General features: G+C 37.7%; 1 protein-coding gene across 1 annotated transcript in view; it reads right to left on the bottom strand.

Annotated features, from left to right (window-relative positions):
- SYTL5 (synaptotagmin like 5) overlaps positions 1–17,820 on the bottom strand; it is a 110,550-nt gene that overhangs the window by 49,058 nt on the left and 43,672 nt on the right. Inside the window, exons 3-5 of the mRNA XM_032883142.1 lie at positions 6,390–6,505; positions 5,056–5,164; positions 1,931–2,065 (exon numbers count right to left, since the gene is read on the bottom strand). Of these exons, the coding sequence (XP_032739033.1) occupies positions 1,931–2,065; positions 5,056–5,164; positions 6,390–6,505 (360 nt within the window). The remainder of the gene's footprint in view (positions 1–1,930; positions 2,066–5,055; positions 5,165–6,389; positions 6,506–17,820) is intronic.

The following is a 17,820-nucleotide window of genomic DNA, read 5'->3' as shown; positions in this document are numbered from 1 at the left end:
AAAGATGGGCTACTTCCTGCCCAACTTTCTAAGGAATAATTTTGGGATGACGTAGCTCATCTCACTGTGGCAGTCCATTAATGAGTCATCACTTTGATAAATGCACGTTCTAGGAAAAGAACATTTTGCTCTACTGATGTCCCAAACAGCTGTTTTTTTTCTCTTTCTTAATGGGAAAACATTGTTCTTGACATGCTGAAGCCAAACCATCCCTGACTACTACATTTCTGATCTTCTAGAAACCATTTCAGGTTTAAAGATCAATCTATTTCGCCTCCTTTCAGTTTACAACAAGAACAAGAAAATCCTGGGTCAGTGCACCAGAAACATGTCCATATGGCTTTATAATTTAATGATTATTTATACCCAGCCGTGGATAACACCCAAGAAATAAACCCAGGCAGGTAGATTCTGGAAGAACAGCAAAAGCACTGTGATACTAGAGATCATGCCCCTTATTCTTGTTGAGTAACCTAAAGACTAATTAATTTAAAATGGAATAACCTGTTGGTTGAATCAAGAGATTTTTTTTTACAAGTTTTTTTTTTTTTTTAACGGGAATCCTATCTTTCCTCTTTTTATAGATATTGTCCTTCTGAAATGGTAGCTGTAATTCCAGAAGGGTAAGTGCTTTCCTGAATTCATTACCAACATGGCTCATCCATGGAGTCCCCAAGAGGCTGGGCAAAAATAGCAACACTAACCTAGTTGCTTATCATCTCTAAATAATTTGGAGCGTGTCTGAGACTCAGGAGTTCAACAACAACCAAAAACAAAAACGAGAATTTGATAGAAAGAATCTGTGGAAATTGGCATGAGGCTACCCTAAGGTCAGTCAAAGGAAACTATTTCAAAGACAAAAGCAACCAGGGTTTGAATTTCTTTTTTTTTTTTTAATCATCGAAGAAGTATATCTATATTCTTGAAAATTTTAAAAATACTGAATATCGTGACGATCTTCTGATAGTGGATGATAAAGGATTTATCTCCTACTTCTCTATTTTTTTTCTGAGTGGTTTTACATAAAGGGCACTACTTTGAAACAATGCTATAGAGAAAAAAGCAGCAGGTATGGAGAGTAACCATGGGGGGTGAAAATGAATAGTAAAAAGAGGGTCCTCTCTATGGGGATTTGGTGTTCCATATTCTAAAATGAATTAAAAGGGAGAATTCAATTCTGCTTGTGTAACCCAAGAAGGCTTCACTCCCTGGCTTTGCAGAATTACTGCAGCTCCAAGAAAAAAAAAAAGGTAGTTAACATTTGGACAAACCAGTGAAACATGAGGATAGATGTTTTTTTTCTCCTCATGGCTTCTGATAATGTATTCATCACAAAAATAAGCCTTGGCTTATGCCCTGAGAGGATAAAGAAAATCCAGCCGGATATGAGATGACTATGCTCTTGGCTACCCTTTCATTTTCCTTTTCTTGACAAGGTGAAAACTCTGTGTATAGGAAATTCTCCACTGGCCCCATTGTTAATGAGTTAGAAGAGGTGGAAATAGAAAGAAGTGGAATTTATGGGAATTCTCTGGAGCAGTTCAACTGATGAAATTATTATCAATTTTTTAAAAACTGCAAGGAATATATATATCCCTCAGAGATTTCTTTTTCAGAAACTTAAACAGAAAGATCACGAACTCAAGGAGCAGAATTTATTTTTCCTGTTTATCTCCATTCGAACCACAGCCTTAAGCGCCAGAATATCAAGTCTCATCCTTACAGGTAACACAGAAGATTTTGAGAGCTGTAATTCCAGAAGGGTAAGTGCTTTCCATTTCAATTAAAAAAATGTCCTCCTGTCTTTTCATATTATGCTGGGAGTCCTCCAAGATGTAATACTTTATAGGTACCTAGAAGCACCATTTGAATGGAAATACATTAATTTTCTTCTCAGGCTCTACCACTGCCTAATCTGTATGCGCCTTACCTGTCTGAACCAGGGACTGACTTTAAACTCCGAAAGTTCTGGCTGTCTAGGTCCAAGCTGTAGCTCCGCCCACTTTCCGTTTTTGGAGTCATGATCTCTCCCCTGGTTGCTGATCTGAACTTGCTCAGAAGAAATCTGAAATTACATAAATAGGTCTATACTTAAAAAGTAACATAAGAGAAAAGGCATTTTAAGATATCCTTTCAAGAATACCGTTTCTTAAAAAAAAATACCATTTCTAATATTTTCAACAGTAAATAATTCTTCAATAAAACGGCCTTTGGCCTGAGAGCTCCTGGGGTGTCCCCAGTGCCTCTGCAAGTACACTGTCAAGGGTGAGTATAGAGGAAGTTATCACATTGTCCCAAGGCCTTACCACTTGCTGGTAGACCAGGCCTCCATCCCTGCAAGGAAAAAGACCATCAGCTTTCGAACTCCCCACTGTCACCTGAGAATGGAGAAACATGGCCTGGGTTGAGCCTATGTTCAGCGATGCTAAGGACAGGGAGCCTGGACTCCCCTTGCTCAGAGAGGGGAGCTAAAATGATTCTCTGGGACAAACTGAGGTGGCCACAGATTAGCTTACAGCTCCGTGAAAATAGCAGCTCTGCCCTGCTGGTTTCCTGACAGCTCCCTGAGCTGAGAGTGATGCCTGGCACCCACGAGAACCCAATCAATTCTTGCGGAATGAATGACTAAACCCAGGTGGTGGAAACCATCTTTCTGTCTTTCATGACATTTCTCCCCGTGGGAGTGAAGTTTGAACAATGGAGTGTCTCATGTACGATGAGATCTGACTCTGTTGCCATTTTACTAACTTATTTAGAACTTGAGCAAAAATAGCTTTTCAGGAACTGAGATTTGAGTCATGATCCAAGCTACCGAATGCCCAAAACCTAGGGGTTTTCAAATATACTTTAATAAAGAACCAAAGCTATCTTCTTGTTGTGACAGCATTGGGAAAAGCCAGTTATTTTATCTTATATTCTAGTTTTCTAGGTGTACTCCAAAGGTAGGGGGATAATCTTAAGAAAAGCTGCCAAGATGCCTCTGTTTCAATGATATATCAAGAGTGTCTTGTCAAAGTGTCAGAAGCTTCAATCTAATGGGAAAATTACATATTTTGGTGAAAATGACACTTAATATACTATCAGTCTGGGCTGCTCTGAGCCCCCTTACACGTGACCCCACATCCATTCTTCTCCTTAAGCTGTTTGTTCCAAGTGGAATCACTCTTACCCATGTTTGGCTATCCTGGATCCCTGCCCATCTTTCCAGGTCCTCATCTAGTCACACTTACAATTTGATGTCATTCCCAATGGCCTCCGTGACCTCCCGCCACTGATTAGCTAAGCTTCTTCTTTAAGATTTACTTAATTATTTATCGCATTATGATCTCTCTTGTAGGGAAGGAACACCTCATTTCCATTTAGAAAGGCTTTCAGGTAGCTCATATTGTCATCTTACATTTTCCCGAACTTCCTCTATACAGATTAACTTTCCAGGCGTGAACCTTTTCTACCCAACTAGCTGTTACAGTTATTGAAGACAGTTCCATTAGATCTCAGTTCTGAGTTCCCCCAGGGCACGGTCCGGTGCTGTGACTGTTTTAAATTCAGAGCGCCTACACTTCATTGTGCTGGTGGGCTACTTCTTGTCTCCCGGCTCCAAGTTCATCACTCTGTGACCTATGCAGCGAAGCCTGGGCTAACATCTGCAAATTACGGCTCCTGCAAGCACTTGTGTGCTCTGCGTGGCTTGTTCAATCAAGCCGTTGATTGTTTTTGATGAGCCAGGCTGGAATTTCCATGCCAGAAATTGTAGCATGAAAAGAAAGAAAAAAAGAAAGAAAAAAGCCACAGGTCCAGTGCTGAGGGAACTCACAGTTAAGTACGTCCTGGGACGACTGTAATGGGAATGAGATTGAAAGGTAGGATTGGGTCATATAATGGAAATCTCTGAATGTCATGTTTTAAGGAGCTGGAATGAACTCTCAGTTTTTCTAAGAGGAGTGAGGGCGTGGTGTCAGACTACCAGGTAAGGAGGGATATGCAGGCACAAGGCCTTGTGGGAACGCTGAAGGGCGATGAATGAATTCAACCTGGGAGGAAGGACCCATCCATGGGGTGGGATGTACAGTTGGTCGCTCCAGGCTCTCTCTCACATTCATCCCCGCTAATTAATCAAGACGTGGTTAGTCACGAGTGTCTGAGCTACAGGACATTTAGGTTTCATTCCCACTCAGAGTTCGTGATTCAAAGAACAAAAACCAAACCAAACCAGACTTTCTCTGGAGCCAGAGAAAGGCTCAGATACTAGTAATCACTCATGCTGCTTCCCGCTGAGAGAACAAAACACCGCTACCTAGAGAGAATCATGCACTGACTCAGCAGGTGTTAGAACCCTCACTACCTAAGCCACAAAACAGACCAACAGTTGCCTGAGGAAAAAAGACCAGCGAAATGCAGAGCTGGGAGGCAGAAGTTGGCCTTTTGGTCCTTTCCACCTGCATTTTTGGGGGTCTCTTTCCTCCCCTGAGGAAACCCCTATACCCCTGGTTTCCTAGTGCCTCTCTGAATTGTGCTCCTCTATGTGCCTCCCATTCTCATTTCTGGTACTTGAAACATATCTTTTATGAATTAATGAGGTAGCCAAATGGGATTTCTTCCTTAAGGAAGCCCACATTTTAAACAGGGGACATGATGTTTTAAGCCCCATTAATCAGTCTTTCATTTGGTTATTTCCTGTATCAGCACTCAGGTTGCAGGTTGGGTGGCGACATTCTACAACCAAGCCAGTTGTCATGTCTTTATAGACAAGACTGGTCCTGACAGGAAAGCTTCTACCTCGAAGTAATGAGGACCATTCTGGGCAGGACCAGATACGTTAAATGAAATAAAAACTTTTACAGGTTCAGGTCCAAGGGGAAATTTAATTATCTAAGACCAAAAGTAAGTAAGACTGCATTTCCTGAGGGGAATGATCGGAGAACATTGCCTTGGTTGGGTATGACGACCTTCTCTGTGTCACTGAAATGATATCCAACTTGAAAAAACCATGGAGTCTTTATTTCAGAGGTTTCTGGAATAAAGATCAACTATTCCTTTGGAAAAGGTGTGTCTTACCCTTTTTTCCTGGGTCCATCACGACTGGCCTTTTGCCCGGAAGAAGGTGAAGTATCTGCCTTTTCTCGGTCCTGGCGGGATTGCTCTTGACTTTGTGTTTCTTCAGTTCCTCGTTAAAAACAATCAGAAGACAAATTTCCATACAAAATGGCCAGAAATGAGAGCAATTTTCTATTCTTCATTCACTTTCCTACGTTAGCATGGGACAAAGAAGTCTATAATAATTGGCGATGACATTGCCATCCTGTTTCCTAGTCACACAGTTATTTCTAATCTGCTGAGTGCTCTAGAGTTAGATGAAGATGACGATCAGGACTCATCTGTGGGAGGTTTGCTGAGGTAAGCTTTCTAGGGATGACTATGATGGAGGAAGGATGTATCACCCCCTCTACAGATATTTTTAGGGTAAAGGAGGCTGGGTTCATGAGAAATCAAAATCCCTAGAGACGGGATTATAGAAACAATACCTGATTTCTGAGCACATAAACCAGATTTCCTGTGAGGGTGAGCTGCTTGTCGACACCTCATGGCTTGAGGGAGTCTACATTCTGAAAGGGGCTGAGGTTTGGGTGGGGAAAGCAGCCAGAGCTAACTGCTTCACTCTAGCTCTACTCCATCCTATCCTCCTGTGGCATCAGAATTGATCTTACCCATGTGGGAAAGCCCTTCCTTGCTGGGGCCACATCTAAAAGTGACAGTGAAATCAGTCCCAAGTCTCCCAGCTCTACTTTCCGGACTTAAAAACAAGGGCATTTGTCTCTGGATATGAAAGATGAGACACCCTAGGAACTAAAGGGTATTCATTCGACCCCAGGCATTGTAACAACCAGAAACACCCCCTTTCATTTCTAAATGCTCCTCTGGCTTGAGGGAGGAGGCACGGTGCACAGTACCATCTCTTGGTTGAGAACCACTGGATTAGTAAAAGGAACATGTAAAAGATATTTTATGGAAATACATCGTGTTGAAAAAATCAAGGATTGCTTTCACAATGTGAATCATTTAGTTCATCTGTTTTATGTTACTTTCTTAAATGTCTAGGAAAATACTGGAAATGCATTCAGGGAAAGAACTATCTATGATGAAGATAAATGCCTCCTTTGAAAATCACAGTGTGTCAGATATATGGAAAATCACTGTGGATTTTATTTTCTACTGACTTCCTCTTCCCTTGTATGAATTGCAGATTTATATTTCATGCTACTGAGTTTTGAAATGACCTAAGGGATTCAGGAAATTCAACTATGTTCATTTGCAACATATATAGGGAAATTATGGAGCCCACCAAAATGAAGAGTAAGACAGTTTCAAAACCAAATAATTGCTTTAATTACCTGGACTTCTTCTTAAGATGGACTGTCGGACTATATCAGTGCCCAGAACGTTGACTTGCTTGAACCGCTTTGCCTTTTCTTCAAAAAACCATTCACCAGTTATAATCCTTAGCTGTCTGCTCAAGGGAAAAGGGGAGACCACTAAAATTGAGTTATTTAGCCAAATCATTAACTCTCAAAAATCCCTAATTGAGTAAAAACTAGCCAGTCATTTACAAAGTCTATCTAAATGTCTTGAGTATTTCAGTCATTACGATGGCTACTATTACTTGAATATATACTATATACCAGTTACTTGCTAATAGCTCTTCATACTTCATATGTTTTTATCTACATAACAACCCCATGTAAACATTATTATCCTCATTTTATAGATGAGGAAATTGACATTCAGAGCAATAAAATGACATGTCTCATATCACATAGCTGGTAAGTAAGTAATAGAGCCAGGATCCCATCCCAAGCAGCCTGGTCTAGGGCTCAAATTGTTAACACTATATTCATGGGCAAATACTCTTCAGTGGAAACCATAGGGAAAGAATGAAGGTTTTGAATTACAAAGGGACTAAAGTTAGAACTCTGCTTTAGAACGATACCTTGATGTAATATGATGACTGGCTTAAAGAGCAAAGGGAACAAAGAGACAGGTTTGGCCAGGGCAGTCGTCTAGAAGAGAGGTAAGACCCATGCTGGGGCAATGGCAAGACTTACAGAAATGAGATCAATTAAAAATATAGGATGTAGAAGGGCCTGCTTGGATTTCATAATCAACTGAATGTTGAAGGTGGAAAAGAAGATCTTTGAACAACCATGTCCATTTTTAGAAGCCCTGCCTGCAATGACTACACAAACCCTTTACCCCAGTTGCACAGGCCCATTTACCATTCTCTGAACATGGCTTGTAGAAGTGTTGGTACAGCAGTGTTCAACTGCCACCATCTGAACACTTCCTCCCAAGGACCATAGTGGGAATGAGGTTGAAAGTTAGGATTGGGTCATATAATGGAAATCTCTGAATGTCATGTTAAGGAGTTGGAATGAACTCTCAGTTTTTCTAAAGCTCAGGCTGGATGCATCTCTGGGTCATTATATGGACAAAGGAGAAACCAGACACAGGCCAATTAGGAAGTTATTGCAACAGATAGAATAGGAAATGATGAAGATGTCTATCAGGGATGGGGGTAAGGGGTGCAAACAAAGATACAGATTCTTGGGTCACTGAGAATCAGCAAGATTGGTGACAAGTCATGGGGTGCCTGGGTGGCTCAGTGGGTTAAGCCTCTGCCTTTGGCTCAGGTCATGATCACAGGGTCCCAGGATCGAACCCCACATTGGGTTCTCTGCTCAGCGGGGAGCCTGCTTCCTCCTCTCTCTCTGCCTGCCTTTCTGCCTGCTTGGGATCTCTCTCTCTCTCTCTCCATCAAATAAAAAATCTTAAAAAAAAAATTGGTGACAGGTCAGACATGGTGGCTGAAGAAAGCAGCTGAGAATCAACTAGAGGTTTCTAGCCCTAAGAATCATATGCATATGATTCAGTAACTAAGTGGACTTAAAAATTAATAATTGGATCCTAAATTTTAAAAAACCACCCCAGGAAAATATGTCAATATGTTCCTTACCAGCAATTATAAAAGACAAAATCAAATTATATATGAGGGACACCTGGGTGGCTCAGTGGGTTAAGCCTCTGCCTTCAGCTCAGGTCATGATCACAGGATCCTGGGATCAAGCCCCACATTGGGCTCTCTGCTCAGTGGGGAGCCTGCTTCCCCCCACCCTCTGCCTGCCTCTCTGCCTACTTGTGATCTCTCTCTCTCTCTCTCTGTGTCAAATAAATAAAATCTAAAAAAATTAAATTGTATATGAAATACAGTTCCACTAGTTGGGGGGGGGGAGTGAAAACGTTACCCTTGGAGCAAATTATTCATTGAAAGGAAAGACCATAGCATGTATATTTCAGATTTATTCCCAAGCAGCTAGATCATCTGTTAAGAAGCAAGGGCTACTGGATTAGCTACAAACTACCTCCAGTATATTTATGGAATATATCAAATCTGAGAGGATCTAATCTCCCAACACAAAATGCTTGGATAGGATAAATTATTTCTGGATACATCTCTAGTGCTCCACAGACATATATCATTACTTATGTTGGAAACAGAGGTGGTAATCATACTAGCCTGAATTCTAAAACATGTCTCTTCAAGGTTCCTGTCCCCTTGTTATTCCCCCAAATGCTTGGTACTGCTGATCACATGTCGTTAGCAGAATTAAATTTACAAATCAGCTGACCTTAAAATAGAAAGATTGTCCTAGATGATCTAGGTGGACCCAAAGTAATCCTAAAGCCCTTAAAATCAGGATGAACAGGAGGAAGTCAGATCTGTGAGGCTTCAAAGCTATGGAATAGGAAGTCAGATTCCAAATATGAGAAAGATCCAACACACTAAGAAGGTTCTGAGATATTGACATCAACAGGTAAGGACCAGAGAGAAAGGATTTTAGAGCTAAAGCTGACTCTTAGCTAACAACAAACAAGGACACAGGAGCCTCATTCCTATGGCCATCAGGTATCAGATTCTGTCTAAAAAGAGAACTTGGAAGTCAAATCTCTGTAAAGCCTTCCAACAGGATCTCAGCCTGTCAACACCTTGATCTCAGCCTTGTGAACCTTGACTAAAGAAACAGACCCAGCCAACCCAGGTTTCTGAGCTACAGAACTAGGCGATAATCTACTGGCACTGTTTGAAACTGCTAAATTTGTTATGATGGCAAGAAAAAGGAAAACAGTACTCAAACGTAGAAACATATTTGTTCTAATAGTCAACCCAGGAAATGATGTGCCCACGTTGTGATAAAATAAATACAGAGAATTCAGGAGACCAATAGGGCAGAGGTTGGCCAACAATGGTGTGTGGACAAAATTCATCCCCACTACATGTTTTGTATGGTCTGGGAGCTAGGAGTGGTTTTTATATTTTTTTAGTGGTTGGGGAAAAAATATCAAAAGAACAGTATTTCATGACATATGAAAATTATATGAATTCTATTCAAAATTAAGGATCTGTAAGTCAAGTTTTATTGGAATATAGCCATGCTCATTTGTTTATATATTATCTCTGGCTGCTTTTCCACTATAAATGCAAGGTTGAGTATTTTTAGCAGAGACTGCATGGCCTTCAAACTCTACAATATTTATGCTCTGAAATTTTAGTTTTTAAAAATTTGCCAACCTCTGCAAAAGGACAGAGTTTACACACAAAGAAAAAAACAAGGGAAATAATATAAATCAGTGATTGAAAACGACCCAATAGTGGCATACCAAAATCGCACTTGTGGTTTTTGTTTGTTTTGTTTTTTTAATCTTTCTGGGATATGGGGTGAGCTGGATAGCACACCAACAGCAGTTTCATATGTGACAGTGAAAAGTGGGTCACCACCTCTCTACATGTCCCAGGAAATGGTCCTCCATATCGTCTTTACAATATATGCCTAGAGCCGCTGCCAACACTGAACACAAATAAGATCTTCTCAGAATTGTTAGTCATTACCTCTTGCTATCCTTGTAAAAACAATAACTATAATCCTTGTATTTGCTCAACTCAGATGGGCACTTGAGTCATTTGTCATTTCAGAGCTCTGGAAAACATCAGAACAAGCTCTTAGGAGTGTGCCTTTGCCATGTTCTCTGATCCTAGAGATAGATGGGAGTCTTGCTGGAAGAATGGGGAACTGATACGGAGGGAGTGTATACCATGTACCAAGGAATGTGCTAGGCACTTAATACAGATCTCGAATCCTTACTCTAAGCCATGAAGTAGTTATTATTAATCTCTCTTTTAGATGAGAAAACCAAAGCTGACAAGGGTTTAATAACTTGCCAAAGGTATAAAGGTATTATGACAGAAATGGGATTTATACTGAAAGCTCATACTCTTTTTACATTTGGCTAAACTGCCAGAAAAGAACACATAGGTGCCAGCTACAAGGCTTTAAACAAAGATGAAAACATAGAGAAGTGAAGGAATAATACATAGCATTTCATATGATGGGCTATGATTACACACAGGTGTGCATACACACATCCACACATGGACCCTAGGGATAGAGTGAGAGGATATAAAGGGGGGTGAAAGAGGAAAGAAAATAAACATGACACCTACTGTGAAGTTTATATCCCTCTCTGTCACATCATCTAATATTCGAAAAATACAAGGCTTGGACTATATTTGGTGTTTCCCCTAGAACATACTCTAAAGAATGAGTTTGACTGAAACTAAGTGAATTACACTTATTATTTGTCATTAATGATTATTTAATATTCAGAGTTTTCTAGGCCCTACTTTTTTTTCAAGGTCAAACTCCTTGGACTTCAAACTTTCACTTGGAAGCTTATTTAAATGTAAAGTCAAGTTCTCCTTAGATTTATAGAGGGAAAATATGTAATCTTGCCCTTAAGAAAAAAAAGAAAATAACTAAAACATTCATTTCCTGGTTATCTTCCATGAGCTACCGGAGAGATCTGAGATAAGACGTGTTTATTAGATATGCTGAGATAGGAAAGAACTTTCCTTCCTGTTATTCATAAGGAAACTAATAAGAATTTTTTTACAAATTTACTCATTACATATCAAATATTTATTGCATTCCTACTATGTACTAGGCCTTCTGTTAAGGCTAGGAGTAAAGATGTCAATAAGACAAACAAGGACCCTGGCCTTATGTAGAAGATAGTCTATATTTTTTTCTTTTTTCCAAACACAAAATTTGAAAAACAAATCCCTAGATACATTATGGTAAAACGGCAGAACACTCCAGAAAAAGAGAACATCTTACAGATAGGTAGAGAGGAAAAAAATCTCCCAAATTACATACAAAGAAATGACAATTAGATGATAATTAGATGATAGTTGATTTTCAATAGTAATAATGAAATACAGAATCTATCCAGTCAATGATATCTTCAAAGTACTGAAAGGAAATAACTACCAACCTAAAATTGTATATACAGAAAACTACTGTTCAGGAATGAGGATGAAATAAAAAAATTTTCAGCAAATTAAAAACTGAAATGATTTATTGTCAACAGAGTTTCACTAAAGGAAGATCTAAAAGACTGTACTTCAAGAAGAAGTAAAAGAGATCTCAGATATAAAAGGAAATGGTGACATGGCAGGAATGCTCACAATAGCCAAACTGTGGAAAAAGTTGAGATGCCCTTCAACAGACGAATGAAGAAAGCTGTGGTCTATATATACAATGGAGTATTAGTCAGCCATCAGAAAAGATGAATACCCAACTTTAGCATCAACATGGATGGGACTGGAGGAGATTATGATGAGTGAAATTAAATCAAGCAGAAAAAGTCAATTACCACATGGTTTCACTTATTTGTGGAACATAAGGAATAGCATGGAGGACATTAGGAGAAGGAAAGGAAAAGTGGAGAGGGGGAAACAAGACAAACCATGAGAGACTGTGGACTCTGAGAAACAAACTGAGGGTTTTGGAGGGGAGAGGGGTCCAGGGATGGGTGAGCCTGGTGGTGGGTATTAAGGAGGGCACGTATTTCATGGAGAACAGGGTGTTGTACATAAACAATGAAACTTGGAACACTGCCTCAAAAACTAATGATGTACTGTATGGTGACTAACATAACACAATAAAAGAATTTAAAAAAAAAGAAATGGTGACAAATGAAATTAGTAAAACATGTGGATAAATCTAAACAGTGATATATATACAAAATTAAAATATTTAATTGTTGAATTAAAAAATAAGATATGTCTAAACAATAACTTAAAAAATAAAAGCCTACAAATAGATATGTCTAAAACAAAACAAAAAAAGTATATATAAGCCAGGGGGTGGGAGTCAAGATGGCGGAGGAGTAGCAGGTGAGATGACATCAGGTTGCGGGAGTTCAGTTAGATAGTTATCAAACCATTCCGAACACCTACAAATCCAACAGGAGATCTAAGAGAAGAGCAGCAATTCTAGAAACAGAAAATCAACCACTTTCTGAAAGTTTTTCTCCATGCATTTGGCCCTTAACTTTCTTCATGTGACTGTGCATCCCAGCTACTTACTTATAACGACCCACAGAAGATTCTCTGGAGGAATAACATGGAGGACATTAGGAGAAAGAAAGGAAAAGTGAATTGGGGTAAATTGGAGGGGGAGACAAAGCATGAGAGGCTGTGGACTCTGAGAAACAAATGGAGGGTTTTGGAGGGGAGGGGAGGGGAGTGGGAGGTTGGGTGAGCCTGGTGGTAGGTCTTAAGGAGGGCACATATTGCATGGAGCACTAGGTGTGGTACATAAACAATGAATCTTGGAACACTGAAAAAATAAAATAAAATAAAAATAATTTTTTTAAAGTATATATAAGCGAGGGAGAAGATAGTCAAAGTTTAAGAATATCAAATTCCTTTTCTTAATTAGAAGAAGAATAAAACTACTGATTCATAAAATTAAATACGAATGTTGTGATTTCTAGAGTAACCACTGAAAATAAAAAATCATATATAATATCTGCACTAGTAGAAAATATAAAATGGAATGAGAAAAATATATTTTAATCTGTAAGAAGTATGAATAAAAGCAAATAAAATCTACAGATAATACATAAAAGCAAATATTATAGTGACCACAATAGAAAAAAATGTACATATTACACTAATTACTATGAATATAAGTAAACTTAACTATAGTTTAAGAAAAAATATTGTCAGATTAAACTTTAAAAATTATATATGGCATATATGTATAGCATGTATATGTATATATATGTATTATGTATATAGCATACATGTATAGAAAATATTTACATAATTTTAAAAAGCATATATGCTATATAGAAGAGTCTCACTGTAAGCATATGGACACAGAAATGTTGAAAGTCAAGGATAGAATAAGATATACCATGTAAATGTTAATTTAAAAACTTGATACAGTTGTATTAATGGCAGACAAAATAGACAAAGACAAAAGCATTTCTAGAAGTGAAGAAACTCATTAAAAAACCTTCAAATTAGTAAAGACTAACAGTCAAACAGAAGATTGGACAATGGTCATAAATAGTCGTATCACAAAAAAGGAGACCAAAAAGGCCAATAAACCTATGAAAAGATGGTCAACCTCATTAGTCATCAGAAAATTTCAGATTAAAATCACAGTAAGATACCCACGTATCTCTCTCAGTTTGGCAAAAATTTAAAATTTTTGTGAATCCAAGTGTTGGTCAGATTGTGAAATAAAATAAAACAAAGCTTTTATATAATGCTGGTGGAGTTTAAACTGCTATAATCGTTATGAAAAACAATTTTAAATTATTTTGTAAAGCTGAAAAATGCTCATATCATTTGTCCTACAAGTTCATTCCTAGGTGGACTCCCTAGAGAAGTCTTCTCAAACATTTTTGGCATAGGTCTCAGTAAAAAATATGTTTTATATCAGAAAATATATTCCAGAACAGTCCAGAAAATAAATACAAACATACACATTTACATACATATATACAAACACATTTGTTATTATATTTACACACACATATAATATGTATACTGACATTTTCTGTTCTATTTTCTTTTTAGTGCTGGTCACAACCCCTCAATGGGACAACGGGTCATGACCTATAGTTTTAAAAACCCCACCTTAGGGAAACTCTTGTATGTCTTTGTCAGGACATATGTACAAGAATGTCATAGCAAGAGCAAACAAAACCCAAACCCAGCAAGAGGAAGGAAATAATAAAGATTAGAGCAGAAATAAAGGATAGAGAAACTAAAACCAATAAAACAGATGAATGAAACCAAGAGCTGTTTTTTTGAAAAGATCAACAAAACTGATAAATCTCTAAGAAGATTCATTTAAAAAAAAAAAAAAGAGAGAGAACCCAAGTAAAAAAAATTACTAATGAGAAAGGAGAAATAACAACCAACACCACAGAAATACAAGCAATTTTAAGAGAATATTATGAAAACCTATATGCCAACAAATTGAACAACCTAGAAGAAACAGATACCAAACTGTAGCAGGAAGAAATACAAAATTTGAACAAAACAATCACCAGCAATAGAATAGAATCAGTAATCAAAAACTAAACAAAACAAAACAAAAACTCACAACAAACAAAAGTCCTGGACCAAATTACATGAAAAACACAAAAGGAAGGAAAACTTCCAAATTCATTTAATGAGTCCACTATCACCCTGATGCCAAAACCAGATAAAGACACCACAAAAGAAAAAAGAGAACTATAGGCCAATAACTGTCATGAATATAAATGCAAAAATCAAAACAAAGTATTAGCAAATCAAATCCAACAATATACTAAAAAAGTCATATATCATAATTAGGTGGGATTTATTCCTGGGATTCAAGGGTGGTTCCATATTCACAAAACAATGTGATATATTACTTCATAAGATAAAGCATGAAAAAACCATATGATCATTTCAAAAGATGCAGAAAAAGCACTTGGCAAAGTACAACATCCATTCATGATAAAAACCCTGCACAAATTAGGTGACTAACATAACGTAATAATAAAAAATAAATAGGGGCGCCTGGGTGGCTAAGAGTGTTAAGCCTTTGCCTTTGGCTCAGGTCATGATCTCAGGGTCCTGGGATCGAGACCTGCATTGGGCTCTCTGCCCCCTCTCTCTGCCTGCCTCTCTGCCTACTTGTGATCTCTTGCTCTCTATCAAATAAATAAATAAAATCTTCAAAAATAAATAAATTCCTAAAAAAAAAAGTAGGTCTAGAGGACACATATTCCAACATAATAAAGGACATATATACAAAACCCACAACCAACATCATATTCAGTGAGGAAAAACTGAGGGCTTCCCCCTAAGGTCAGGAAGAAGACAAGGATGTCTGCTCTTACCATTTTCATTCAATAGAGGACTGCAAGTCCTAGCCACAGCAATTAGACAACATAAAGAAATAAAAGGCATCCAAATTGGTAAGGAAGAGTAAAACTCTCACTATGTGCAAATGATACTACAAATAGAAAACCATAAAGACTCCACCAAAAAACTTCCAGAAATGATAAATGAATTCAGTAAAGTCACAGGATATAAAATCAATGTACAGAAATCTGTTGCATTCCTATACAGTAATAACGAAGCAGGAAAAAGTGAAATTAATGAAACAATCCCATTTACAATTGGACAAAAAATCCCAATAAAATAGCTCAGAATAAACTCAACCAAAAAGGTGAAAGACCTGTATTCTGAAAACTATAAAACACCCGTGGAAAAATTCAAGATGATGCAAAGAAATGGAAAGACATTCCATCTCATGGGTTGGAAGAACAAATATTGTTAAAATATCTATACTACCCAAAGCAACCTACAGATTTAATGCAATTTCTATTAAAACACCAACAGGACTTTTTCACAGAACTAGAACAAACAATCCTAAAATTTGTATGGAGCCACAAAAGGCCTCAAATAGCCAAAGCAATCTTGAAAAAGGAAAACAAAATTGGAGGTATCGCAATTCCATATTTCAAGTTATATTACACAGTAGTAGTAATTAAAAAATGGTATAGTACTGGCATAAAAAATTGACATATAGGTCAATGGAATAGAATAGAAAACCGAGAAATAAACCTACAGTTATATAGTCAATTAATCTTCAACAAAGGAAGAATGAATATACAATGGGAAAAAGTCTCTTTTTAAAGATTTATTTATTTGAGAGAGTTTGGGAGGGGCAGAGAGAGAGAAAGAGAGAGAATCCAGTCAGACTCCCTGCTGAGCATGGAACTGGATGCTGAGCTCCATCCCATAACCTTGAGATCACAATTGGAGCCAAAATTAAGAGTAGGATGCTTAACCAAATGAGCCACTCAGGTGCCCCAAAAGACAGTCTCTTCAATAGTGTTGGGAAAACCAGACAGCCACTTGGAAAAGAATGAAGCTGGACAATTTTCTTGCCTCATACACGAACATAAACTCAAAATGGATGAAAGAACTAAATGTGAGACCTGAAACCAGAAAAATCCTTGAAAAGAGCACAGGCCATAATATCTGTGACAATGGCCACAGCAACATATTTCTCCGTATGCCTCCTGGGGCAAGAGACATAAAAGCAAAAATAAAGTATTGGGACTACATCAAAAGAAAAATCTTCTGCACATTGAGAGAAACAATTAACAAAACTAAAAGGCAACCTAATGAATGGGAGACAAAATCTGCAGATGACATATCTGATAAAGGGTTAGTATCCAAATATATAAAGAACTGATACAACTCAACCCCCCAAAAGCAAATAATTCAATTAAAAAATGGGCAGAAGGCATGAACAGACATTTTTCCAAAAAGACATACAGATGGCCAACAAACAGATAAAAAGATTCTCAATATCACTTATCATCAGGGAAATGCAAATCAAAACTATAATGAGATATCACTTCACTTCCACCTGTCAGAAGAGCTAAAATCAAAACAAGAGACAACAGGTGTTGGCAAGGATGTGGAGAAAAGGGAATGCTCTTGCACTCGTGGTGGGAATGCAAATTGCTGTAGCCACTATGGAAAACAGTATGGAGGTTTCTCAAAAAAATTAAAATAGAACTACTCATGATCCATGAATCACAGTACTGGATATTTGTCCCCAAAACACAAAAACACAAATTCAAAGGCATACATGCACCCCTATGTTTATTGCAGCTTTACAAAAGCCAAACTATGGAAGCAACCCAAGTATCCAACAACAGATGAATGGATAGAGATGTGGTGCACACACACATGGAATGTCACTTAGTCACAAATGTGAAATCTTTCCATTTGTAACAACATAAGTAGAGCTAGGGAGTATAATTCTAAGTGAAATAAGTCGGAGAAAGACAAACACCATATGATCTCATTCATATGTGGAACTTAGGAAACAACAAACAAAGGGAAAGAGAGAAAGAGAGAGAGACAGACAGAGAGAGAGAAACCAAGAAAGACTGTTAACTAAAGAGAACAAACTGATGGTTACCAGAAGGGAGGTAGGTAGGGTGACGGGGGATTTAGGGGATGGGGATTAAAGAGTACACTTAATCATGATGAAAATAAAATTTAAAAAATTAAATTGGAAAAAAATATTCTGGCTACATTTTTATAACATTATAAAGTGAAACACTATAAATGCCCATCAACAATAGACACCTTACATGATGATACAATAGTGACAATAAAGATGCATGTAATGGTATTCACAGAAACATGGATAGATTTCACAAAGAATGCGGAGATGAAAATGTCACAAAGAATATATACAGTAGTGTTTCCATTCCGTAGCACTCAAAAATGAAAGATTATAAAACATATCATTTAAGGACATATCCAAGTGCAGCAAAACCATAAAGTAAAGCAAGGAAATGAAAAATACAAAACGAGAATGGTCTCATTCTTAAACTGGGTGTTGAAGA

The sequence above is a fragment of the Lontra canadensis genome, unplaced genomic scaffold (genome assembly GCF_010015895.1).
Source record: "Lontra canadensis isolate GAN:19392208 unplaced genomic scaffold, GSC_riverotter_1.0 scaffold86, whole genome shotgun sequence".
Classification (NCBI taxonomy): Eukaryota; Metazoa; Chordata; class Mammalia; order Carnivora; family Mustelidae; genus Lontra; species Lontra canadensis.
This window is presented reverse-complemented; position numbering and strand designations above follow the sequence as displayed.